General features: G+C 46.2%; 1 protein-coding gene and 1 non-coding gene across 2 annotated transcripts; both read right to left on the bottom strand.

The window, feature by feature from the left end:
* Positions 1-26,006, bottom strand: HHIPL2 (HHIP like 2). Its single transcript, XM_021698444.1, has 9 exons — positions 25,686-26,006; positions 20,851-21,503; positions 19,835-19,978; positions 16,680-17,011; positions 15,271-15,397; positions 9,402-9,547; positions 4,103-4,184; positions 990-1,072; positions 1-266 (listed from the first exon to the last, which is right to left on the bottom strand). The coding sequence occupies exons 1-9, from the start codon at positions 26,004-26,006 to the stop codon at positions 1-3; spliced, it is 2,154 nt and encodes a 717-aa protein (XP_021554119.1).
* On the bottom strand, positions 17,880-17,987 carry LOC123325198. Its single transcript, XR_006540298.1, has one exon. It is a non-coding gene; the product is annotated as a U6 spliceosomal RNA (small nuclear RNA).
* Positions 26,007-26,349: the final 343 nt, after the last annotated feature.

The raw sequence follows: 26,349 nt of genomic DNA, 5'->3' as shown, positions 1-26,349 counted from the left end.
TCACCTCGGCTGTGCTGACTGCCGGCCCCTGCCCCTGGGGGGTTTCGGGCTCAGCTTCCTCTTGCCCTGGAGGCCTGGGGACAACACTCTGGCTCTCTTCTTCACACCAGGCCTTTGAAATGCCTTCCTGCTGCTTGTGGGAAGAGCTGGCTTCCTGGAGGGGCCTTTCTGAGATAAGGTCCGGTCGGGGCTGGAGGCTAAAGTTGCACTGGATAATTTTCTAGCAGCTTTCTCCGACTGCTTCTTCAGCAAGTCCAAAACTGTCTCTGGGAAACAAATATTTATTTAGTGAGAAACAGAAATCCTGGAAAAGTAACCCTAAGGGAAACACCACCCAGAATACCTATGACTACAGGAGGGTTAATATAAATTCTTTTCAGGGGCGCCTGGCTGGCTCAGTGGTAGAGTATGGGACTCTTGATCTTGGGGTTATAAGCTCAAGCCTCGTGACTGGCCTTGATCTAAATATATTACTTTTTTAAGAGGGTCACTCCAGTGATCCATGGCTCTGGAACAGTTAGTTTCCCTCCTCAATCAGCCCTTCCTGAATCCCCACCCTGCCTCTGCTCACTCTAGAGGCCCCTTGGTCCCCGGGGCATCCTTCTCTACCAGAGCCTCGGTGCTATATTTATTTCCTCATTTGCCTGCACTACATGTGACTCTGAGCTCCTACAGGTCAGGTTCACTGCTATAGCCCCAGGGATTAGCACAGGGGCCACTGCAATCTCAGGGCTAAATGAACAGTGCCCAGTGAAGAATTGATGGACGGACAGAGGACAACGGGTCTCTGCAGAAGCACGTGTGCATACTCCGGTATACGGAGATGTACAGACCGAGCCACAGTTACTACAGTCCTCATCCAGAGCATAGGCCTTCGGCGAGAAACAGAGCTCCCACCATGGGAGGACTGGAGCACGTCTGCAGAGGGCACCGTGCCAGCGCCTCGATGCCAGGGCCTGAGCCTGAGCCTGAGACAGAGACGGACTCACGGGCGAGCGGCCTGAACTGGACCCGCTTGCTCTTGGTTTTCACCGGCACTGGCTTGTACTTGCACTTGCCGGGGGGTGCTCGCCTAAAAATAGAGAGAAAAAGTGAGGACGCAAGATTCTGAGGATGGGACCAGGAAGTCAAGGTCACCCATTTGCAAGAATTGGATTCAGCTCTCCTTTATCCATGGGGATGAGAGAGATGGGAGTAGGAAATAGGAGAAAGAACAGGGAAACTACAGGCTCTTGGGACAGACTGTAGTGAGGGGGTCAGGGGCACAGGCGTGGTGACAGAATTGGGTTCAAACTCTGGGGACCAGGGGCAAGTAAACCTTGCTAAGCATCAATTTCCACATCGATAAAATAGAAAAAGTAATTGTACCCATCCTCGCAGGAATAAATAAGAGCTGTGAGGGGCGCCTGGCTGGCTCATTCGGTTGAGTGGCCAACTCTTGATTTCAGCTCAGGTCATGATCTCAGGGTCTTAGGATCAAGCCCCGGGTCAGGCTCACTGCTCAGCGGAGAGTCTGCTCCAGGATTTTCTCGCTCCCTCTCCCTCTGCCCCTCCCCCCACACGCATGCATGAGCACCCTCTCTCTCTCAAATAAATGAATCTTTTAAAAAAAATAAAATAAAAATAAGAGCTGTGTACTTCACATACCATAAGTGACTGAGAAGTCACTTCTAAAATTATTTTTTAAGGAGATTTAAAAAACGACACTTGGAACAGCGCCCAACACATAACAACTGCCCCACAGATGAAGATGATGATGATGATGACGATGATGGAGGTGATTCCCTTTAAAGAGAATCCCGTCAAGAACTCATGGCACAGCCCCTGAAGGATTGCCAGCCTCTCTGCCTATCAGAATAAGAATTCCATAACTGTTGTCTCCTGGGTGCATCTTCTGAAATAAAAGGGACCCTGGAGACAAGGAGCACTCGTTACTCAGAGCAGACGTGGAATTTTCCAGCCAGTCCCCACTGCCTCCTCCTCTGCCTTCCTCGCTCCAGCTCTGTCTCTCCTTCCTATCGCCCTCATTCCAGGTGGGAAAAAAAGTAATTTTCTTTATTTAACAGACACCTCGTGCTTAGGCGCTGCACAAATGCTTCATAAATATAATTCAATGAAACCTCCTAATAACCCTACGATCCCCATTTTACAGAGGGGAAACTGAGGCACCCAAAGATTAAGACACAGATGCAAGGTCACACAGCTAGTCGGTAGCAAAGTCAAGTTTCAAACCCAGGCTCCAGGGTCTATAACTCTCAAGGAAGGGCAAGAAGAAAAGATGGAAGGAAAGAAAAAAAGAAAAAAATCACACAGAAATAAATCATTTGCTCCTCAGAAAGCTGTCATAGGTGCATTCAGTGCAAGACAGGCTGACTAGGTAAGCAGAGCAGAATCTGGATCCACTGCTGGAGAAGCTTTGAAAGTCTGTCCAACTCCACATGATGATGGCCGAAGTGAATGAGAGATGCTAAAATGACTCTGACCCTCGGTGTCCCTATCCTGGGCCCCCTCTTGCTAGCTGTCCCTCGGGCAAGTAAGTTCACTTGGCCAAGCTCAGCTAGCTTCCTTGTAGAGTGACGGGTGTGAGCCTGTCTCCCTGGGATTCCGTCCGCACTAAATGACAGCCCACCTGCTCAGCACCCAGCACAGTGCCTGGCAGACAGCGACAACCAGTGAGTGTCAACCTGAGAGACAGGTGAGCCCGGAGGGATGTCTTCCGTGTGGACAGGCTTTACGGTTGTTTTATGGCTGCTCTTAGGAGAGTGGGGAGCTTGATTACCCCTAGCCAAACGAGGACACTGTCAAAGGAAAGACCAAGTGATTCACACAGGAAACCTCTGAGTGGAAAGAGCAGAACTCCGACCCAGCCATTATCTGCCACCTGAGGCACTCGAACTGGGTGCTGGGTTTGCTCCCCACAAGCACGGGAAATACGAAGCCAGCCCTGTACCTAATTCGGCCCTTAGCAATCCCGCAGGTGCCATTCGGAGAGCACCCCAGGCACAGCCTCAGGGACTGAGCTTCTTCCAGGAACTCCCGAGAACACAGAGACCGAGACCCTGCTGCCAAATGGAGCTGCGCAGGGCCCGGCTCCTGATCCTGAGCCCCAATCTACACACAGCTGCCGAATGTCGTCTGAGCACCACCCCACAGAGGAGCAATGTAGCCTCACAGAGAAGTTTTCCTCTGCGGGTCTGTCTTCAAGCTGATTTGTGGGGGAGACTAGCTTGCTTTGGGGCAGAATCCTGTGATAAATCCATGCACTGCCCCAGGCCCTCAGGCTGGATACGTTGCATCACCTCCCAGGAGGGTACAAACCACACGCTTGACACCCTCAGATGGGACGCTGTCCTGTGGCCTTTGGGCAGTTGCTTAGCCTCTGAGAGAGGTTGGCAAAAGAGCAGAAGTAAACAGTACGGAATCCACCAAGTGAATAAATATTGCCACTGAATTCCAGAAAGGGTCAGGTGGAGACACTAAGAAATCAGTTTAAGGGGCGCCTGGGTGTAAGACTGATGAATCACTGAACTCCACCTCTGAAACTAATAATATACTATGTGTTAATTAATTGAATTTAAATTAAAAATGTTTTAAAAATTAAAAAATAAATAAGCTGTCCCAGATTTGGCCAGTAGGAGCCCTTCAAAAGTAGCTCCTGCAGAAAATAATAATAATAATAATAATATAGATAAATAAATATTTGCCTACGACCTTGAGACCTCAACCAAACCCAGGGGAGAGGGCAACAGTACTTACTCAGGTGGTCAGAACTATACACCCATTGTCAGATGATCCCAGACAGAAGTTTCCAGAAGCATAATTAAAAAAAAATAAAACAGGAGCCACAAGTCTGGACTAGTCATCCAAGAAAGGCTCAAGATCCTCATTTCCCACCACAAAGAGACCAGTTCCCGAATATTTCATAATTCCTAGACACATTGCCCTACATTTATTTGCCCCATCTGCTTTTTATCTAAAGCAAAGATTTGCTTCATTGATAATTTCTGGTAATTTCTGGGGAGTCAGGACTGTTTTTATGATCTGCCATGAAGATAAGGGCTGATAGGGATGCACCTAAGAAGAAAATGAGACCAAAACTCACCTTGATGGGTCAACAAATTTGTAAATTGATCCGTGTGGTGCATAGGCGCTGGGGTAGGCGGTGGCCAGGAAATAGAGCTCCCCTGAGGAAACAGGGACAGGTGATCGATAGCATGGCTGAGACAGAGCTGGATGCACAGAAAACCCTCGACCTGGGGTTAGAACCCTGAAATGCAGTGAGCCCCAGGAAGGGAACCCCAGGAAGGGAACCCCGGAGCCCTGGCCGACAGCTTGGCCTTCACCGGCCTGTGAGCTCATCAAGAAGAAAGCCCTTCTCTGACCCCCAAAGAATAGCTCAGAGTGCACCCCAACAGACGTGCGTTTCTATTTACGTTCAATGAACAAACCAGCTTCATCTCTCTGCTCTCAGAAACTTCGCCTTAACGATTCACCATGTCCTTTCCCACCTCTTTACTACTAATAAGAATTCTGAGAAACCCTGAAATAGCCATCTTACCGGTTAAGGACCATTTAGCCATCACTTTTTTTTTTTTAAAGATTTTATTTAATTATTTGAGAGAGAGAGAGAGAGCTCTCGCACTCAAGAGGAGGGAGAAGCGGAGGGAGAGGGAGAAGCAGACTCCCCTGCTGAGCAGGGAGCCCGACGTGAGGCTCGATCCCAGGACCCTGGGATCATGACTTGAGCTGAAGGCAGACGCTTAACTGACTGAGCCTCCCAGGCGCCCTATCCGTCACCTTCTGTTGCCCCTTCTTGAGTCCACTGGCACCAATCCCCACTGCCCCCGCCTCACTTCTCCCTCCATTTGCACCTTCCTTCCTTGGTCCTTGGGTCCCTTGTTTTCCCTGGCCCTCCCACTCTTCAGGTTCTCCTGGCCTTCTCCACATCTCCCAGAAATCACCTCTATCCAGAGTCTCCTTCACCTCCTTGAGGAGCCCCTGCTCCTTCCACTTCCCTCTGTTTGAATACTCTCTGCTCATGGTCACTACCTCATTCCACCGCTTCTCACGGTTACCTGTGAGGGACAGGATAGGATGGGTTGACGAGTCCAACTTCGGAGCTGGATCAGCTGACTTGGAATCCTGACAACACCAGTTGCTGTGTTGTCTCGGGCAACCTCTCACCCTGTGTAACCCTAACATTATTTGTTAATCATTTGTCAAATGGGACTAATAATACTTCACACGAGGGCGCCTGGGTGGCTCAGTTGGTTAAGCGACTGCCTTCGGCTCAGGTCATGATCCTGGAGTCCCGGGATCGAGTCCCGCATCGGGCTCCCTGCTCGGCAGGGAGTCTGCTTCTCCCTCTGACCCCTCCTCCCTCTCATGCTGTCTCTCATTTTCTCTCGCAAATAAATAAAATCTTTAAAAAAAAAAAAAAAGGATCTTCCAAAAAAAAAAAAATACTTCACACGATTATTAGGGATTAAATTAGAAAGTGATGGGGCACCTGGGTGGCTCAGTCAGTTAAGTGTCCAACTTGGTTTCGGTTCAGGTCATGATCTCAGGGTCCTGAGATCGAGCCCCGCGTCGGGCTCCGCACTCAGCGGCGAGTCTAATTAAGGATTCTCTCCCTCTGCTCCTCCCCCACATCTCTCAAATAAATGTTTCGTTTTAAGATTTTATTTATTTATTTGACAGAGAGAGAGCAGGAGAGCACAAGCAGGGGGAGCGGCCAACAGAGAGGGAGAAGCAGGCCCCCTGCCGAGCAGGGAGCCCAACGCGGGGCTCGATCCCAGGACCCTGGGATCATGACCAACTGAGCCACCCAGGTGCACCTAAATAGATGTTTTAAAAAATTAGAAAGTGATGATCAGCCGTTACTCTTACCTTCTTACCTCTTTACACCTTCTAACATTTATGCCACTGCACTGAACTGAGCTCGCTTGCTGTATGCTCTCTCTCGACCTCATGGAAGTAAATGTCTACTAAACTGCTAATCGGAAAAGCCTAGAACTTCAGACAGCTCTGAGTTATTTCCACAACCTTCTTCCTTGAATTTGTGGAGGACGTGGACCAACGTTTGTCCCGTGCCGAATGTGAGGCCTCCGGTCTTCATGGAGCCCCCACGCACAGCCGCCTAATAAACTCTGGACTTTGTGTACTCACAGACTATATTGTCATCTTGCCCTGTAAGGGGTCTGAGACATTAGGACGCACCCCACCCTGGAGCCAGTTTGCCTCCTCTGACTGGAAAGCCCAGGCACGTCCGTTAGATAAAACAAGGGGTCTACCACGTGTCTGCACGTACCCGGGGTGCCATCACGCAGGAGCCCCCCTAGACCATGAAAATAATTCCCGCTCTAATTGAAAACCCCACATTGTGGCACAGTCCCTACACAACACCAGTTTATGTATATTATACGTCTTAAACATGCCATAGACTTCCCACTGTATTTTTAGGGGAAAACAATGCTAGAAGCAAATTTCCTCTGTCATGCCCAACTGACAATTTTAAAAATACATTTTAGGGGCGCCTGGGTGGCTCAGTTGGTTAAGCGACTGCCTTCGGCTCAGGTCATGATCCTGGAGTCCCTGGATCGAGTCCCGCATCGGGCTCCCTGCTTGGCGGAGAGTCTGCTTCTCCCTCTGATCCTAACCCCTCTCATATGCTCTCTCTCATTCTCTCTCTCTCAAATAAATAAATAAAATCTTTAAAAAAAAAATAAAAAAATAAAAATAAAAATACATTTTAGGACCAAAAAAGACTACCTAAAAAACTGTAACATGCCACGTAAAACAAAACGCATGCGATGTAAATTTAGTGCAAACATTAGTACTTTGACCAGCCCTCTAGAGAATGTGCCTGATTCAGAAATCCAACCCATCGGGACCCAGCCAGCAATGGCCAGCCCCACGCCCGCCCCTCCCTCCAAAGTCACTTATTTATGGCAGCTCTCAGCTAGAAAAACCTGGAAATACACCGCAGCAGTACTGGAGGTTCAACCAAAAATGAGATGTCTACGGCTGATGATGGATAATAAAATAATGAAATACTCAGATCTAAAAATATGTCCATAAGTGGGAAAGGCTAGGATGTGAGCAGAAAATCCGAATCACTCCATGCCAACACACAAGAGCAAGCAACTCGGGAAGAAAATAACTTGCCTTGGGACGCCTGGGTGGCTCAGTCAGTTGAGCTTCTGCTTCAGCTCAGGTCATGATCCCGGGGTCCTGGGATGGAGCTTCTCCCTCTCCCACTCTCTCCCACTCCCCCTGCTTGTGCTCTCTGTCACTATCTGTCTCTCAAATAAATAAACAAAATCTTTAAAAAAGGAAGGAAGGAAGGAAGGAAGAAAATAACTTGCCTTGAAACAGCTTTCCTGGCTTTAGGGCCATTTTGGGCAAAGTCTGGCTTGGGAACACCCTGGCAAGTCCACTCGATAAAATTCAGCCAAGGACACTTAGTTTTGTTGGCCAGATGTACTGACTGGTATTTAAAAGCTGCCTGTTTTCTCCTCCAAGTAGCCTCACAGGCACGGCAAACCAAACCACCCAAGCCCGGGTTTCGGAGGCCTTCTGAGGAGCAAGCTGCAGAAGACAGAGCAGCCCAGGATCCCAGGGCAGACCCACCTCCGGGGCTCCAGCCTCTGGGGAGAGCGAGCTCCAGCCTTGAGGACTCCAGCCTCCCTGGGGCACCAGCCTAGAGGGGCTCCGCCAGGGCAGAGACCCCACCAGGCCTGTGGCTTCCACATCATCCTCCTTCCATGGAGCATCATCCTGCCAGCCTGTGGTTTCTCTCCTTTTTTTATATGTTTGGACTTCCAATTTGGAACGCACTTAGACTTTCTCTATTAAGAATGCTTGAATTCTCTAAAATAGCCTCTGCTCCTCTAAAATATTCATCTCAAACTATAAGCTAGGAAAAGGTCCAGGAGCTGACTCGATTTCCGTACGCCTTGTTCAAGTGAAGGTCTGGCACGGCCACCCCATGACTCAGAGCGGAAAGAAACCCAGTTTGAGGAAACCTTCAAGGCTCTGGTTCACACTCACAGAGAAGTCCAGGTCTGGAAGGGGCCCTGAGAGGCCATTTTATTCCCTTCTGAGACTCCAAGCATGGCTAGATGCAGTGCCAAATACCAAAGAGATCACAGGCCCTGTCCTCCTCACAAAATAAAATTTTATCTTTCAAAATGTAACATAACTTCCGCAAAGCTGAAATTAAAACTCCATTTTCTGATTACAGAATTTGAGGCAATTTAGTAGAGTGGAGTCTCTGTCTCTCTACGTGCACACGTGCTTTGCTTTGCTGATGCCCTTAATAACTACCTCATCTGTCTAGCGAACAGCCTCCCAACGAGCTGTCTACCCTTTTACCAAGATCTCTCAGGAAGGAAATTCGCCCTGGATCACTCACAGCCTCACAGACTCCTGGTAGGGTCAGGAAGGAGAACAGCCCAGTCAGGGGCTGATCACCAGGGTCTCTCCCTCCCAGGCAGCACCAGGAGGATAAACACCAGTGTCCACCCACCACGTCTGCCCCACTACTGGCCCTATGACCTTCCTGTGATTGCAGATTAGAATCACATCAGGTAGGAGGACATGAATCTCCTCCATGGTCAAAAGACCAAAAGACCAAAGTGTAAACCCTGACTTGCCCCACACAGTGAGGTGTGGGCCTCAACCAAGAAGACGTAGGTTGGCATATTCGATCTGTTGCCTCACTGGCAGAAGAAGCATAATCATTACATCATGGGGGTGTTGTAATTATTAAATAACATAAAAAAATGTAAAACGCTTAGAATAGTATCCAGTACATTATAAAAGTTGACTATGGGGCGCCTGGGTGGCTTAGTCAGTTAGGCATCCGACTCTTGATTTTGGCTCAGGTCATGATCTCAGGGTCGTGGGACTGGACCCCGAGTTGGACTCCATGCTGAGCGCGGAGCCTGCTTAAGACTGTCTCTCTCTCTCTCCCCTCTCCCTCTACCCCCTCCCGCCACCGCACATTTTCCCTCTCTCTCTAAAAAAAAACAGTTGACGGGCGCCTGGGTGGCTCAGTTGGTTAAGCGACTGCCTTCGGCTCAGGTCACGATCCTGGAGTCCCGGGATCGAGTCCCGCATCGGGCTCTCAGCTCGGCGGGGAGTCTGCTTCTCCCTCTGACCCTCCCCCCTCTCACGCTCTCTCTCTCATTCTCTGTCTCAAATAAATAAATAAAATCTTTAAAAAAAAAAAAAAAAACAGTTGACTAAATGGTAGTGAAAACAGAAGTGTAGTTGCTCTTTAAATAATAATAATAATAACAGTAATAACAATGATTATAACAAATGTTTAGTTCACGATGCCTGTGATGATTTAAGTTCCAATAAGCAGAAACAGAATAACCCTATATATCTGTCACCTGCTTCATCTTCAGCAAAAGAGATGATAAATTTGCTGTAGGTGCTGATCAGCCCTGGGAAGGCACAGAACGCAGCGTTGCCCAGGCAAATGTCCCGTTTCTTCCATTTCTTGGTTTTTCTATCTTCCTGCAAAGCCATAAGTCGACTAGATGAAAAAGAAAACCTTTATTATAGGAATCCATATTTTCACCCTGCAGGATATTCTTCTTCCTCCCTTAGGAGATCAACACCTAGCCTCTCCCAGGAATCAAAAAGCTGCTTCAGAGATACCTCAGTCAGCTGCTGGCCCTAGACGGAGAAGCTCATCTTCCATTATAGGAGGAGCCTGGTGCCCTCTGAAGGTTGCACCACTACAGAAGACTAATCTAGTTTCTATTGGTTTGTGCCCTTTGGCTCAGTGCTCAACTGGCTACACCTCAGTTCCCTCATCTGTAAAATGAATTTCCCACGGACAAAAGTTGCAAAGGTTAAGTAAGGTAATATACATGAATAGCTCCCCGGTGTGCCTGGCACAAATAGTAAGGGCTCAAAAACTGGTAGCTATTTTTGTTATTATGATGTCTATGTAGTAGCAGGTCGATGCTTCACATCCCTTCGTCTTCTATCTGACCTCAAAGCAGGTTTTTAGAATAAAAAGAAAAGGAAGATGGGTCAACTAGTGTGTCATATGAAATCTTTTTTTCACATGAAACATTTCATAGAAATAGAGATGCTCAATCCCAGTGATTTTGGTGCATGTGCTTTGACTAAGAATCACTGAATATCAACCAAGTGATATGTAAGGAGATGGAACTGTGGGTGGGAATTGTGGGAAAAGCAAAGAACAATTAAATCCCAAAGATCTAACGAGTGATGATAAAGGAACTGACCAATGACTAGCTCTACCCTGTCTCTGAAACCAAGAATTGCAGTATGAAAATATTACTAACTTTTTTAACAAAAATGGGGTAACGGGAGCCAGATTTACCCTCATACCTTAAACAGTCAAAAACCTAGACAAAATAGAATGATAATTTTTAAAAGACAACTGGAAATCAGACAATGAAGGACTACATTCCCTAAGAGATGGGAAACAAACAAGGTAAGCCCTAAAATTGTCCCAGCTTACTACCTTGATAAAGTTTCCAGCACGAGGAAGGAAAACACAGGCAGAGCCAGCAGACTCCTTAAGTTGAAAAGACAGAGATGAGAGTCAGAAAGACCTATGCAGAACAGTCTACAGGACAGATATTGGAGAGAAGAGGGGGGTACAGAGAATAGGCCCCAGAGATCTGCAAAGTGTCTCCTTTGAATATCCATCACTATACTTAACAGCACATACATGTGAGGAAAACTTCCTAAATCAGAGGAAAGAATTAGAAAGAAAAGTACTTGGCACTTACTCAGGGTCAGGCATAGTGTAAGTATAATTCACAGAGCATTAGGAAGTTTCTAGCAAAGTCCTTCCTCAATATTGAGGAATCGATAGTTCTAGAATAAGCACCACATTGGTCCTACATGACAAATATTAACAGCAAGACCTGAAAGGATCAAACTATTTCCAAGTAACTTATTTAGAGAGATACAACAATATTCAGCACCCACGGTGTTAAATTTACAATGTCTGGCATCCAGTAAAAAATTATAAGGCAGTAAAGAAGAAGGAAAATACAAACGAATATAAAGAGAAACAATAATAAAGAGAAAAATCAATCAAAACTGACAAAGAAATGACAGATGTTCACTTCAGCAGAGAAAAACATTAAAACGGTGACTTTTTACTCTGATTCCATATGTTCAAAAAGCTAAGTAGACACATGGGAAATATACAAAAGACCCCAATCAGGTTTCTAGAGATGAAATATACAGTGCTTGAGATTTAGAAACAAACACTGGATGGAATGAATGGCACATTAGACACTGCAGAAGAAAAGATTCATGAACTGAAGACATAGCAAAAGGGACTACCCAAAATTAAACACAGAGAAATAAAACTTAAACACAAATAGATCATCAGCGAGCTGCAGGAAACTTTAAGTAGCCTAATATACACATAATTCAAGTATCCAAACGAGAAGGAAAGAGAGGGTGGGGCAACAAAAACTATTTGAAATAAATTACAGCCAAAATTTTTCCAGATTTGATGTAAGCTATAAACTCACAAATCCAATTAGTGCAACCAAATCCAAGCACAAGAAATATGAATAAAACTACACCAATATATATCATAATGAAATTGCACAAAACCAATGATAAAATCTCAAAAGCTGCCAGAGAAAACATGACATGTTAAATATGGAGGAACAAGTATAAGGATGACGGCAGATTTCTCATTGGAATTAAGGCCAAGCAGAAGATAATGGACAACATTTTTAAAGAATTAAAGAAAGAATATGTCATCATAGACTTCTATATTTAGCGAAAATATTTTTCAAAAAGGAAGGGGGAAAAAAGACAGCAAAAGCAGAAAGAATTCATCACCAAAGGACCCATTTTTCAAAAAATGTTAAAGGAACTTCTTCAAGCATTAAAAAAAATGACATCCCCAGAAGGAAATACGCACAAATTAATGAGGAGTATTGAAAATGGTAACTATATTTGTTTCTTACCACCACTGTAATACATCATCACAACCTGGTGGCTTGAAACAACCCACACTTATTCTCTTACAGTTTCAGAGGCCAACATCCTGAAATGGATTCCACTGGGCCAAAATCAAGGTGTTGGCAGGGCTGTGCTCCCTTCAGAGGCTCTAGAGGAGAATCAATTTCCTTGCCTTTTCCAGCTTCCAATGGTTGTCCTCAAGTCTCGACTCATGGGCTCATCGCACTGCTTCTGTTGTTACACTGACTTCTATCTCTTCTGTCTTCAAATTTCCCTTTACCTCCTTCTTCCAATGATACATTTAGGACCCATCTAGATAATCCAGGGTAATCTTCCAAATCAAATACAGTCTCTTTGTGACCACAATCAAACTAAATTATAAATCAATAGCACAAAGACCTCAGGAAAACTTCAGATATTTGGAAATTAACGCACTTCAAACTAACTTGTGAGAAAATAAGTCAAAGGGAAATCAGAAAATATATATATATATTTTTAAAGATTTTATTTATTTGAGAGAGAGAGGATGAGAGACAGAGAGCATGAGAGGGAAGAGGATCAGAGGGAGAAGCAGACCCCACCCCCACCCCCCGCCAAGCAGGGAGCCTGACGCGGGGCTCGATCCCGGGACTCCAGGATAATGACCCGAGCCGAAAATATTTTTAACTGAATGAAAATGAAAACGCAATATATCAAAATTGATGGGATGCCATTAAAGCGGGACTTGAGGGGAAGTTTAGAGCACTAAACACATGTATTAGAAAAAATTATAGTCTCAAGGCACCTGGATCGCTCAGTTGGTTGGGCATCCAACTCTTGCTTTCAGCTCAGGTCATGATCTTCTAAGTTGTGGGATCAAGGTCGGGCTCCGCAGGGAGTCTGCTTAAAAGATTCTCTTCCTCTGCCCCTCCCCCAACTCCCACTTGCTCGCTCTCTCTAAAATAAATAAATAAATCTTTTTTTTAAAAAGTAAAGAAAAAATGACAGTCTCAACTCAGTGACCTCAGTTTCTATCCTGAAGTGGCATAATGTTACCTGAATGTGGAGTCATTAGTTGTAAATGTATATTGCAAACTCTAGGCAACCACTGAAAAAGAAAAAAAAAGTATAATTGATGTGCTAAGAAAGGGGAGAAAATGGAACTCTATAGAATGCTCAGTTAAATCCACAAAAGGCAGAAAAAGAGTCAAAGACAAAAACAGAACAAAGAACAAGAGCAACAAATAGAAAGCAGTAATAAATATGGTAGATATTAATCCAACTGTGTCCATAACCACTTTGAATGTTAATGGTCTAAATGCACCAATTAGAAGACAGAAGAAATAACAGGGGTGCCAGAGTGGCTCATTTGGTTAAGCCTCGACTGGTTTTGTCTCAGGTCATGATCTCAGGGTCCTGAGATCGAGCCCCACGTCGGCCTAAACACAGCATCGAGTCTGCTTGTCCCTCTCCCTCTTCTCCTTCCCCTGCTCTCTCTCTCTCTCACTCTCTCCCTCTCTCTCTAATAAATGAATAAAAAAAATCTTTAACAAAAAAAGACAGAAAAAATCGCCAGACAAGACACAACTATACGTTGTCTACAAGAAAACTTTAAACCTGGATGGCTTCACCTGGAAGAAACATATAAAGAAATAATACCTATTTTACACAAACTCTTTCAGACAATTGAAGAAAAGGAGATACTCTCCAACTCATTCTATTAAAGCCTGCATTATCCTAGGGGCGCCTGGGTGGCTCATCTGAGCGTTAAGGTTAAGCGTCTGCCTTCCGCTCAGGTCATGATCCCAGGGTCCTGGGACCTAGCCCCGCATCAGGCTCCCTACTCAGCGGGAAGTCTGCTTCTCCCTCTCCCTCTACTGTTCCCCTACTTGTGCTCTCTTGCTCTGTCAAATAAATAAATAAAATCTTAAAAAAATAAAATAAAGCCTGCATTATCCTGATGCCAAAATCTGGCAAAGATATTCCAAGAAGAAATCCCTTTCATGAACACAGATGCAAAATTTTCCAACAACATGTTAGCAAATCCAATCCAACAATGTATTAAAAGGAAAATACATCATGACCAAGTGGTGTTTATTCCAGAAATGCAAGATTGCTTCAATGATAAAAGAAAATCAATATAATTCACTATATTAAGAACTAAAAATGAGAAAACCACATGATTCTCTCACTAGATACACAGATGCATTTGACAAAACATAACATCCATACTCAATACAAACTCTCGGTGAACTAGGAATGGAAGGAAAACTTCTTCACCTGATAGAGGGCATGTACAAATATCTACAACTGACATCATACTCATTGGTGAAAATGGAAGCCTTCTATCCAACACTGTACGGACGTTTAAGATGAAGCAATAAGTCAAGAGAATAACAATAAAAGCTTTGCAATTCAGGAAAAGAAAAAGTAAATGTATCTATATTCACAGACCAAATGGTCTTCTACATAGAAAATCCAACAGAATCTACACACACATACACACACACCAATAGAGTTAATAAGAGTTAGACAAGGTTGCTGGATATAAGCTCAATACACACACACACACACACACACACACACACACACTGAAATATACATAACAAATATATAATAAATATGTAGTAAAAAACTGGAAATAGCCAAAACAGGAGAATACATGAATAACTGGTGTTATATTCATGCACTTGAATATTACAAAGCAGTAAAAGAGAAAAACTGACACGTAACAACAGTGATGAATTTCACTGATGTTATTGAATGAAGAAGCCATATATGTACAAAAAAATACATATGTATGATTCCATTTATATTAAGTTCCAGAAGCAAAATTAATGTGATGGGAGTGGTTACCTCTGGCTGATGTGCTGGTGTGTGTGTGAGAGAGAAAGGGGTGGTACTGACAGGCTAATAGGCAAGAAGGAACCTTCCAGAGTGATGGAAATGTTCTGCATCTTAACATAGTTCCAAGTGTATATATTGTAAAACTTTATCCAACTGTGCTCTTAGAGACTGTATCTCACCACATGTAATTTATATCTCCATAAAAATGCTGAAATAAAAAAAAAGGAGACATGGGGCGCCTGGGTGGCTCAGTCATTAAGCGGCTGCCTTCGGCTCAGGTCATGATCCCAGGGTCCTGGGATCGAGCCCCGCATCGGGCTCCCTGCTCGGCGGGAAGCCTGCTTATCTCTCTCCCACTCCCCCTGCTTGTGATCCTTCTCTAACTGTGTCTCTCTCTGTTAAATAAATAAAATCTTAAAAAAAAAAAAAAAAAAAAAGGAGACATCAATCCTTTCTTACCCACTCATGAAGTCCCCAAAGATGTAGAGGCCATTGAGATTTGGGGATTCACACCCACGGTAGACATATCCTCCAGTGACTGACTTCCCCACTGCATGGCCATAAGCATAGATTGGTAGAATGTCACCTGTCCAGGAACAAAAAGTGTCATAGCTGAAAACTGAGACCTTCAGGTGCCTGGGTGGCTCAGTTGGTTAAGCATCTGACTCTTGATTTCGGCTTAGGTTATGATCTCGGGGTTGTGAGATCGAGCCCCCTGTCAGACTACACTGAGCACGGAGCCTGTTTGGGATTCCTACTCGCTCTCCTGCTGCCCTCCACACACACACACACCCCCGCCCCACAACACTGCTCATGCATGCACACACACTTTCTCTCTCTCTTAAAAAAAAAAAAATTGAGAGCTTCAAGGAGAAAGATGGGGACTTTCAAATGTAGTTGCCTGATTGAGTGGAGAATGATTTCTCTCTTGATCTTTGGTAGCGCAAGCAGCCAAAAGAATCAGGTTTATTTTTCTCAACAGACCAGCCACAGTATTTGTGAGCTTCCCATCTGCCTGGTCTCTGCAAGCAGAAAGGAAGCCAAAAATTCCCCCACCTGTGAGGCAGTGACCTGGGAATCCACACACCTAAGTTTATCCCCTAAGCTGACATGGCAGATACTCAGGTTTAAGGATTTAAAAAACTTGTGAGGGTCTCTAAGACTCCTTTGTAACTTAAGAGAACCCAAAAAGATTAAGCACCTGTGATAAAATATGCCTGAAAAGCACATCTTCTTTTTTTAAGATTTTATTTATTTATTTGACAGAAAGAGACACAGCGAGAGAGGGAACACAAGCAGGGGGAGTGGGAGAGGGAGAAGCAGGCCTCCCGCTGAGCGGGGAGCCAGATGTGGGGCTCAATCCCAGGACCCTGGGACCATGACCCGAGCCGAAGGCAGACGCTTAACGACTGAGCCACCCAGGCACCCCAGAAAAGCACATCTTGATTACTGACATTTAGGGTTTGTATATGGAATACATCACCTGACTGCATATGGAACGTCATTTCAGTGGGCTGTGCCAAATGGGAATAAATTAAAAACATAGAGCCACCAATTTTCCTCTACTAGTGGTTCTCGAAATAGCATGCCTAAAAATCATGTGGGTAATTTATCTAAAATATAGATTCCTCGGTCAATCCCAGTCCCTGAATCCACCCAAGATTCAAATGCATCAGGTCAACAAGCACTACCCAGCGTGTTTCTGGTGCCAGCAGCTGGAGCGCCAACCTGAGAACACAATCCCACAGGACATAAAGGAAGACCCCCGAGCCATCTGCAGGGCAGAACACTCTCAGGTCGTATCCCCCCACCTCCACGTCCGCCCCCTCAATTCACTCAAGAAATCACCTGGAGAACTTCTGACTTACCCAAAGAGGCATTGTGACAAAGCTTTCTGTCGTAACATTCAAACCCTTCCTTGGCCCTCCAGCCATAGTTCCCGCCTTTCACAATGATGTCGACTTCTTCAAACCTATTTTGTCCCACGTCCCCACAGAATATCCGGCCTCGGCCCCGGCGCGTGACAGGGTCCCCTCGGTCCACGGCACAGCGCCACATGTTTCTGACCCCATAGGCATAGACCGCAGGATGGGCCCCTGGTTCAGCCACAAACGGATTGTCCGGGGGCACTCGGTATCGCTTGCCGTCTGAGCCTGCCCTGTTCACATCGATCCTTAACACTTTCCCCAGCAGGGAACTTCTGAAAGAAAGAGGGCCGGGAAACAGGCGCAGGGTAAGTACCCCGAAATGGGATTGCCGGCTCATCGGCTAGTTTTATATGTTTTTAATGTTTTCGCAGCCTCTCCATACTGTTTTCCAGAGCGGCTGCACTATTTTGCATTCCCACCAACAGTGTACAAAGTTCTCCGCATCTTCAGCAACACTTGCTGTCTTTTGTGTTTGGTTCCTTTGGGGGTTGGGGAGAGGTAGAGAACCATCCTAATAGGTAGGAGGTGATATCTCATTGCGGTTTTGATTTGCATTTCCCTGATGATGAGCGACACTGAGCATCGTTTCATACACCTGTTGGACATTTGTTTACAAGATGAGTAAGTTCTAGAGATCTGCTGTACGTTTGTCCCTATCATTAACGATACTGTATTTACACTTACAATTTTTTTTACACTTAAATTTTTTTAAGAGGGTAGATTTGGTGTTAAGTATTCAAAATTTAAAACTAAATAAAATAAAAACTAACTAAAACTAAATAGAAGATAAAATAAAGTGGCACCAGACCAGAGATTGCCCAGGAGGACCTACTGATGGTCAATGCCAAACAACTACTAAGAATCACATGGGAAGACATGATTTTTTACAGATATATACAAGATATATACATAAAGTCATGTCTATATGATATATAGAGATAGATAGGTTAGATAGGTATATAGATCTATGCAAAATGTTAAGACTTGCCAAGTTTGGGCTCAAAGAGAACTAGTAGGCAAAAGTTTGATGGGGTCCTGGCCCATAAGACCCTGAGCAAGCCAGTTGCAGCTTCAATTTTTAAAAATGTTTTTGATGAGATGGTTTCTCTCAGGTTTGGTTTAACGCTATGAATTTTTTTTTTTAATATGAAACTCTTCATGAATGTGTGCATCACTCTTGCAGAGAGACCATGCTAACCTTCTCTGTAGTGTTCTGATTTTAGTAATATGTGCTGCTGAAGCGGCCACTAATACTATGAATTTTAAAAGGAGTTGGCTTCTTCTTCCTCATAGAGCACTGTGGTCATAGAAAAAGATCAGAGCTTTTACGAGGCTCTGCCAGTGACTGTGGCCTCTGGGCCTCAGTTTCCTCATTTGTAAAGCAGGGGAGAGAAATATTACCTCGAAGTGTGGTTGTGGTTGTAAGGGTTAAGTGAGTTACCTTCCATGTAGCAGGTGAAACAATTCACAACAGTAGGCATTTGACAAATGTTAGCTCTTGATTATTTTTTTTATTATTTATTTATTTATTTATTTAAGATTTTATTTATTTATTTGAGACAGAGAGAATGAGAGAGACAGAGAGCACATGAGATGGGGGAGGGTCAGAGGGAGGAGCAGACTCCCTGCCGAGCAGGGAGCCCGATGCGGGACTCGATCCCGGGACTCCAGGATCATGACCTGAGCCGAAGGCAGTCGCTTAACCAACTGAGCCACCCAAGCGCCCCTTGATTATTTTTTTTAAAGATTTATTTATTTATGGGCCCCTGGGTGGCTCAGTTGGTTAAGCGTCTGCCTTCAGCTCAGGTCATAATCCCAGGGTCCTGCGATCGAGTCCCGCATTGGGCTCCTTGCTCGGCGGGGGGAGTCTGCTTCTCCCTCTACCCTTTCCCCCCTGCTCGTGATCTCTCTCACACACTCTCTCTCTCTCAAATAAATAAATAAAATCTTAAAAAAAAAAAAAGACTTTTTATTTGAGAGAGAGAGAGTGGAGGAAGGGGCAGAGGGAGAGAGGCAAGCAGACTCCCCACCTGAGCCAAAATCAAGAGTCGGCCACTTAACCTACTGAGCCACCCAGGCACCCCTGTTAGCTCTTGATTATTATAACTTCAATATTTTAATACCAGGGATAATGGCATTCAAGTGCTTGCTGGTACAAAGGGCGGAAGGATCATGTGACTTTTATGTCAGCCCGGCCCTCACTAAGCTCTTGCACAAGCTTGCTCCAAGTTTGAATTTTGGTTCTGCCACTTACTTGCTGTATGGCCTTAGACAAGTTACTTTACTTCTCTGCCTCTATTTTCACATCGGTGAAATAACTATCATAATACCTACACTTCATAGGAGACGTCCATTCCATAAGTATTTCTGAAGTGACTCCCATGCCAGGCCCTATTCGAGGTGTTAGGGATACATCAATTAACAAATGGATAAAAATTCCTGCCCTTGTGCGATGTTAGGGTACCTGGGTGGCCCAGTCAGTTAAGTGTCCAACTCTTGGTTTAAGCTCAGATAGTGAGATTGAGCCCCACATCAGGCTCTATGCTCAGCACAGAGTCTGCTGGAGTTTCTCTCTCCCTCTGCCCCTCCCGCTTTTGCTCTCTCTCTCTCCCTCTCTCTCAAAAAAATAAATAAATAGAATTACATTCTTAAAGACACACAAGGTATTCAGAACAATACCTGATAACACAGTAAGCATTCAATACATATCGCTTATTAACTAAAACCTTCTCACATGTCTCCAGGGTCTAGCACAGTGCCTGAAGCACAGTGTTCAATAATATCGCTGAGTTGAATTGAAATGGGTAAAATCTTGGTGTGGTAAATAATGTCCCCCTAATATACATTGAACACTCTGAATTCGTGTCTCTGTAGCACTGAGAGTTACACTGAGCATCCATAGTATTACTTACCAAAATACACTGTGCCTAAAATTTATAGGACAGAAAACCAAATGTTCCTCCCACTTGCCTCAACAGAGGGGGCTACATCTTGAAGTAAGTGATTTGGGTTTGACCCTCCGTAGACTCCATCTCAGCAAAAACATGCCAAGGGCTCACCCTAAAGGGACAGGGGCCCAGATCCACCCTGCTTACTTGTTCTGAGCATTTCCAAACTTGCCGAAGGGATCCCCAGCCTGTCCTCCATCCCCAGTGAATATGTACATGTAGCCATCCACACCAAAAAGAAGTTGTCCGCCATTATGATTTGAGGCTGGTTCTTCTATCTCCAAGATAACTCTGGAAGGAAAAGAAACCATGCATTAGGCTTTGATATAAGCTAAAACTGCATCCTCTTCAGACACCCAGAGATGACTGGTCCAAGCCAGCCAAGACCTGCGTCGGAGTTTCCAAGAATCACAAAGCTTGGAGTGCTAAGACACCCCTTATTTCCCAGTATGACTCCTTCATGGATCATTTTTCTTCCTATCATGATTTCATGAGCTGTAGACAGAGCCAGGGTAACAATCACTCTTTTCTGGGCCTTACTTTCTGCTCTACCAGAATTCTTAATCCCTTCCTTTGGGCAAACCAGCAGGGGTAAATCTATCAGTTAGTTCTCCATGATCTTTTCAATCCCCCAACCTGGCTATTTGGGAAAAGAGAGACAAGGCAGAAAGAACAAGAAGGAAAAAAGACAGAATGGTGGAGTGGAAAGACCATGAGCTTGGAGTGACAGAATTAAGTCCTTCATCAGACCATGCATCCACAGCTCTATGGCCTTGGGTCACAGCCTCCTGTGAGGATGATTCCCCTGTTCAAGGCCAAAGGCCTGGAATCCAATGGCCACACAATAATCAGAGGGCACTATTATATTTAATATATTGATATTATCTATAATCATTTCTCAAACCTTTGTGGCTGCTGGCCATTGCTTACATTCTATAAAAACAAGCAAGTATGGCTCTGATTAGGTAACTATAGGGTGATGGCTACACCCCATGAAGAACCCCAACTCAAAAGTCTAACTTGTCTGTCCTCATTATTCAACGATGACTCCTTGGTCAGCATTATAAGCTAGGGGCTCTAAAACCAGAAACGTTTCCCTTTATCATCTTAGAGGATGGACTGACATTATTCTGGAGCACAGTACAGAGTTGAGCATGTCTCACCTTTCTGATTTGGGGTCAGCTTTGTTGGGATCAGCCTGAGAAACCTTCATCTCACTAATCCGGATCTTTTCTATCTTCTTCTTGCCCAGACATGAATAATAAATATAGAACTTGCGGTTGCGGTGGAATCTGGGATGAAAAGCCAACCCCAAGAAGCCTCTCTCATCCCCTACCCAGGGAGTAGTCAACACGATATTCTTGAGGTCCAAAAAGGGTTGTTCCAGGCGACTCCCATCAGGCAGATAGACCCACACGACCCCCACCTGCTCCGCCACAAAGAAGCGATGGGTGCCGTCCCCAGCATGGACCATGGAGACAGGGTTCTTCAACCCATTGGCCACCTCAGTCAGGCAGAGCTGCAGACAGCCCTGGTGGTCCTCGGCCACCACACCCAGGTTGCGGTTGAGATGGTCATTCCTCAGGACATTGGGGAAGCAATAGTCCTTGTCGGGAAGGTTGAGGAGGTGGCAGAAATGGGCGCCATCCTTTTCATGTGACCCCTGGAGGCGAAGGTCATTGGTCAGTAGGGAGATGGCAGAGTGGCATTTAGAATGGAATGCAGAGCAGTAGTCAGAGCAGAGGCCAGGAAGGTTCCGGAGGGGTGTCTGAGGGTTCTCAGCATCGTAGAGATGAGCTGCATAGGGCGAGCACTCCTAGGAAAGAAAGGGAAGCTTGACTGGTAGTCAGACTGGCCACAGTGGGGCTGGTCCCAATTTTTGAGCACGCAGAAGGAAAAATGGTCTAGGAAAGAATCAGAATCTGGAGTTTCTATGACCAACTACTGGTAAAGCTCTTTTCTGGGACCCCAATTTTCTAGCCAGTTAGTGCTCTTGGAAGGCAAAAAGGGGGAGAAATCTTTCATGTTCACTATACCTTCTTTAGCATTTTAACTTAGTTCTTAACACTTAAAGTTTTAATAAGCGAATTTTTTTTAAAGGGTACTAATTTCGGGGCGGCTGGGGGGCTCAGTTGGTTAAGCATCTGCCTTGGGCTCAGGTCATGATTCCAGGGTCCTGGGATCAAGCCCCACATCGGGCTCCTTGCTCAGCGGGGAGTCTGCTTCTCCCTCTCCCCCTGCCCCCACCGCCCCCTACTCAGGCACTCGCTCTCTTTCATATAAATAAATAAAATCTTTAAAAAAAAAAAAAAAGAGTACTAATTTCTCCACCTTTCCCTTTATTATAAATGCTGTATCTATAAGATTTTATTTCTTTATCCAAATCTGAAGCAAAGTGGCAAAAGTTTCACATTTGTTAAATCTGGGTATTGGATACATGGTGTTAATTATTGAATTTTCTGTGCTTTTTGTATGTTTGAAATAGTTTATGATTAAAAAATAAAATTACCAAACTGGACATGCGATGTATCACTCCCAGAGATTAGGCATCTAGTCATTTCTTCACTTACTTATTAAAAATATTAAAGTGCTAGGCACCTGGGTGGCTCAGTTGGTTAAGCAACTGCCTTCGGCTCAGGTCATGATCCTGGAGTCCCGGGATCGAGTCCCACATCGGGCTCCCTGCTCAGCGGGGGATCTGCTTCTCCCTCTGACCCTCCCCCTCTCATGCTCTCTCTCTCCCATTCTCTCAGATAAATAAATAAAATCTTTAAAAAAAATATTTAAGTGCTTCATATATACAAAGCACCACGCTGGGAGTCACACAAATCTGAACTGTGGCTATGGGGCCACATTGCTCTTTACACAAACACACAAGACCTGCGTGCCAAGTACCTGCTACTTGGGGCTCCGTAAACTATAGCATTTTTTTAGGAGGAAAACAGAATATTGTGGGCAGACAACCAGCTCCCAAAAGTAATGAAAAACGGGTAACTGGGAGTTAAGGAAGAAAGGCCAGTTTAAAGGGTGCACTTCGGGGCCTTGCACAGAGCCCACTGGCCCAAGAACCCCTTCTGATCACTGACCGCTCTCCCAGCAGCCGCCGGGGCCAGACCATCCAAGTTCACCTGTGTTCCCCGCCCTCTAATGAAGGGACAGCAGCATTTCTCAGAGGTGCTTAACTTCTCCGTTCACTCTTTTTTTTTTAAATTTTATTATGTTAGTCACCATACATTACATCATTAGTTTTTTATGTAGTGTTCCATGATTCATTGTTTGCGTATAATACCCAGTGCTCCTTGCAGAACGTGCCCTCTTTAATACCCATCACCAGACTGACCCATCCCCCACCCCCCTCCCCTCTAGAGCCCTCAGTTTGTTTCTCAGAGTCCATCGTCTCTCATGGTTTGTCTCCCCCTCCGATTTCCCCCCTTCACTTTTCCCCTCCTGCTTTTTTTTTTTTAACATATAATGTATTATTTGTTTCAGAGATACAGATCTGTGATTCATCAGTCTTACACAATTCACAGTGCTCACAATAACACATACCTTCCCCAATGTCTATCACCCAGCCACCCATGCCTCCCACCCCCCACCACTCCAGCAACCCCCAGTTTGTTTCCTGAGATTAAGAATTCCTCATATCAGTGAGATCGTATGATAATTATCTTTCTCTGATTGACTTATTTCGCTCAGCATAATACCCTCCGGTTCCATCCACGTCGTTGCAAATGCCAAGATCTCATTCCTTTTGATGGCTGCATAATATTCCATTGTATATATATACCACATCTTCTTTATCCATTCATCTGTCGATGGACATCTTGGCTCTTTCCACAGTTTGGCTATTGTGGACATTGCTGCTATAAACATCAGGGTACACGTACCCCTTCAATTCACTACATTTGTATCTTTGGGGTAAATACCCAGTAGTGCAATAGCTGGGTCGTAGGGCAGCTCTATTTTTAACGTCTTGAGGAACCTCCACACTGTTTTCCAGAGTGGCTGCACCAGCTTGCATTCCCACCAACAGTGTAGGAGGGTTCCCCTTTCTCCGCATCCCTGCCAACATCTGTCATTTCCTGACTTGTTAATTTTAACCGTTCTGACTGGTGTGAGGTGGTATCTCATTGAGTTCCCTGTTCACTCTTATTTCAACCCTGATGGCAGGTTGCAGAGCAAGCTCCTGGCTATTGGAAAGAGGAGAAGAAAGAGTCCTTCTAGAAGATTCAGTGTCTCTCCTTGGGTGGTAAGTTTCAGTTCAGGAAATCTGTCAGAGTTGCGGACAAGAAGCAAAAGGAACTGCTCTGAGTCTGACCCACTGGCCTGTCCACTCTGGAGGAGTGGTAAGAAGCGGGGAGACGGAAATAAGGATGAGCTACCAGGGAACAGAGGGGCCATGGAAATATAACCATCATGGCACAGTCTTAGGCAGAAACTTAGAGTCTGCACAGTTGCTTCGACCCAGTTATCTCAGAATATCATTTCTCTATCTAAGGAAAGTAAGGCCCAGGAAGAGTCTCCCCTGTGGTGTCAGACTGTTCTCTGCACCGAGGACAGGGAGCAAGATGCACCAGGGCTCTGTTCTAATGGGACGTACACTTGGCCCAAGTCAGAAAACCACAAAGTAAATGGGTCGGTGCTGCTGGGACTCAGTCTTGGCGAGGGATGATCCAAAGGGCAGAAGACTTGGAGCTAAGCCTCTAGATTTGCGCCCCGGCACTGTCTGATCTTAGACAAGTTCTTTAAAGCTCCTGACTCCTCATCAGTAAAATCAGGATCCTAATAACTTCCTGCACAATCACTGCTGGGAATACACTACGTGTGTGTGGAAAGAGAGAGGAGGGACTTGAGAGTTTTAATAAATAGACTCATGTAGGTTATTCTGATTCCTCAAATCCCTAAAACAGGACAGCTGCCTAATTTGGCTTTCAGAAACTTCTCCCAACAGGGAAAGTGGGAGGGAGGGCAGCGGGAGGGTGGAGACATTTTTACCAGGGGGCATCTCGGAAATTCAGTCTTAGTGTTGCTCAGAAGAGCGCAGCTTCTGCCCTACGGGGTTATCCCATAGTTAATTCTCCTGTTAACAGCTGAGGGGTGGTGCCTGAGGTAGGCGAGTACAGCCCCGGGGAGATGGCACCCAGGTGGCTGGCTGCTGTGTGGGGATCTGCGGTGTGCCCTGCAGACGGGGAGATGGGGCGCCTAGTGAGCTCGGGAACGGCGGCAGCCCGAGAGCCCGGGAGCTGCGCTGACATGCCCAGGAGGGTCTCAGATCACAGGTCTGCCTGGACCTCCTGCCTCCTCGCCCCCAACACCTCATTAGAACACCCCTCCCCTTGGCAGCCTCTCTCAGTGGCTCTCCTCCAATGCGACTCTCCCCTGCACCCTGAACACCTCTTCCCGGAGTCGGTGATGGGGGATGCCTGCCAGGGATGTGGATTTTGGCCCTTGGAGAGCCAGGAGAAGCAGAACCTCTGTAAGTCATTGCCACCCAGCGGCTTGAAGCCCTTTCAGCCCAGCTCCAGAATGCTGGGGAGAGCCCCCCCCACCGCCGCCACCACCATCATCACACCAGAGACTCCCCCGGCACCAAGGACCCAGACAAGGATGGGCCCCAGCAGGTGCCGCCACTCCCCCCAAGCCCTCGGTAACCACCACAGCTGTGCACTGCAGGGGGACCCCGACAGCGCTGCTCTGAGAGCTCCGTGGAGGACACCCATCTCCGCCTTCTGCCTGAGAAAGCACAAGGACCAGCAGACCCCAGGGGGAGACCTTTGGGTCTCTCAGTGGAAACCAAACGCAGCACCCGCTCGCCTCCGTGTGCCCGTCCAGGGACCAGAGCTCTAAGGTGAGGCAGCTGCCAGGGGAGCTTCTAAAGGGCCGGGTGCCCAAGGAGCCCTCCCGCCCCCCGCCCCAGGACCCACGCCACCAAGCCCAGCACCCCGCACTCTGCTAAGCTGGGTCCCTCGCTGCCCTGCAGGGTTACGCTCAAGCCTACCTGGCAGAGGATGTCCTTAATGTAGCCCCCACACAGCTCATGGCCCCCGAGGTCAAAGTAATCCATGATGTCCCTGTACCGAGCAGCGAGGCGCCGGTCCCTGTGCTGGTCACAGCAGCCGAAGGACTCATAGGCTGAGCAAAACTCGAGGTGCAGCGGGGGCTGGAAGGGGGGCCCGTAATCCAGGCACTGGGGGTGTCCCTGCAGCAAGCCCACCTGGCCCAACCAGAATGTGAGGCAGAGGTGGAAAATGCCAGAAGAGGTAGGGAGTCTGGGGGCCCAGCAGCTGAGACCACCCCCGGGAATGGATGTCCTCAGCATTTTGGGCTCGGAAAGACTCCGGCCGCTGTGTTTGCTCAGGTTGGCTCCCCTGCTGTGCACTAGGTCCCTCCCCGCCCCCACCCCACGCTCTCTACCCCCAGGGTGTTTTCTTCCTTCCCTCTGTCCCCGCCCCCACCAAGTTCCCTGAGGTGGTTTCTGAGCAGTGTCCCTTCTGCGGTCTGGGTAGTTAAGTGTCTCATATGAAATCAATGAAAGATGTCCCTGTCCCCTCCAATCCCGTCTAAACGTGAAGCTGGTGCAAGTTCTGACCCCTACTGCTGAGTTATTGGGGTGCATGGCTGCTTAGGAAAAGGTACAATGGTGTCAATGGCAGGCCTGCTGT

Source organism: Neomonachus schauinslandi, chromosome 6 (assembly GCF_002201575.2).
Source record: "Neomonachus schauinslandi chromosome 6, ASM220157v2, whole genome shotgun sequence".
Classification (NCBI taxonomy): domain Eukaryota; kingdom Metazoa; phylum Chordata; class Mammalia; order Carnivora; family Phocidae; genus Neomonachus; species Neomonachus schauinslandi.
The sequence above is the reverse complement of the archived record's forward strand: the minus strand, read 5'-3'. Positions and strand labels throughout refer to the sequence as shown.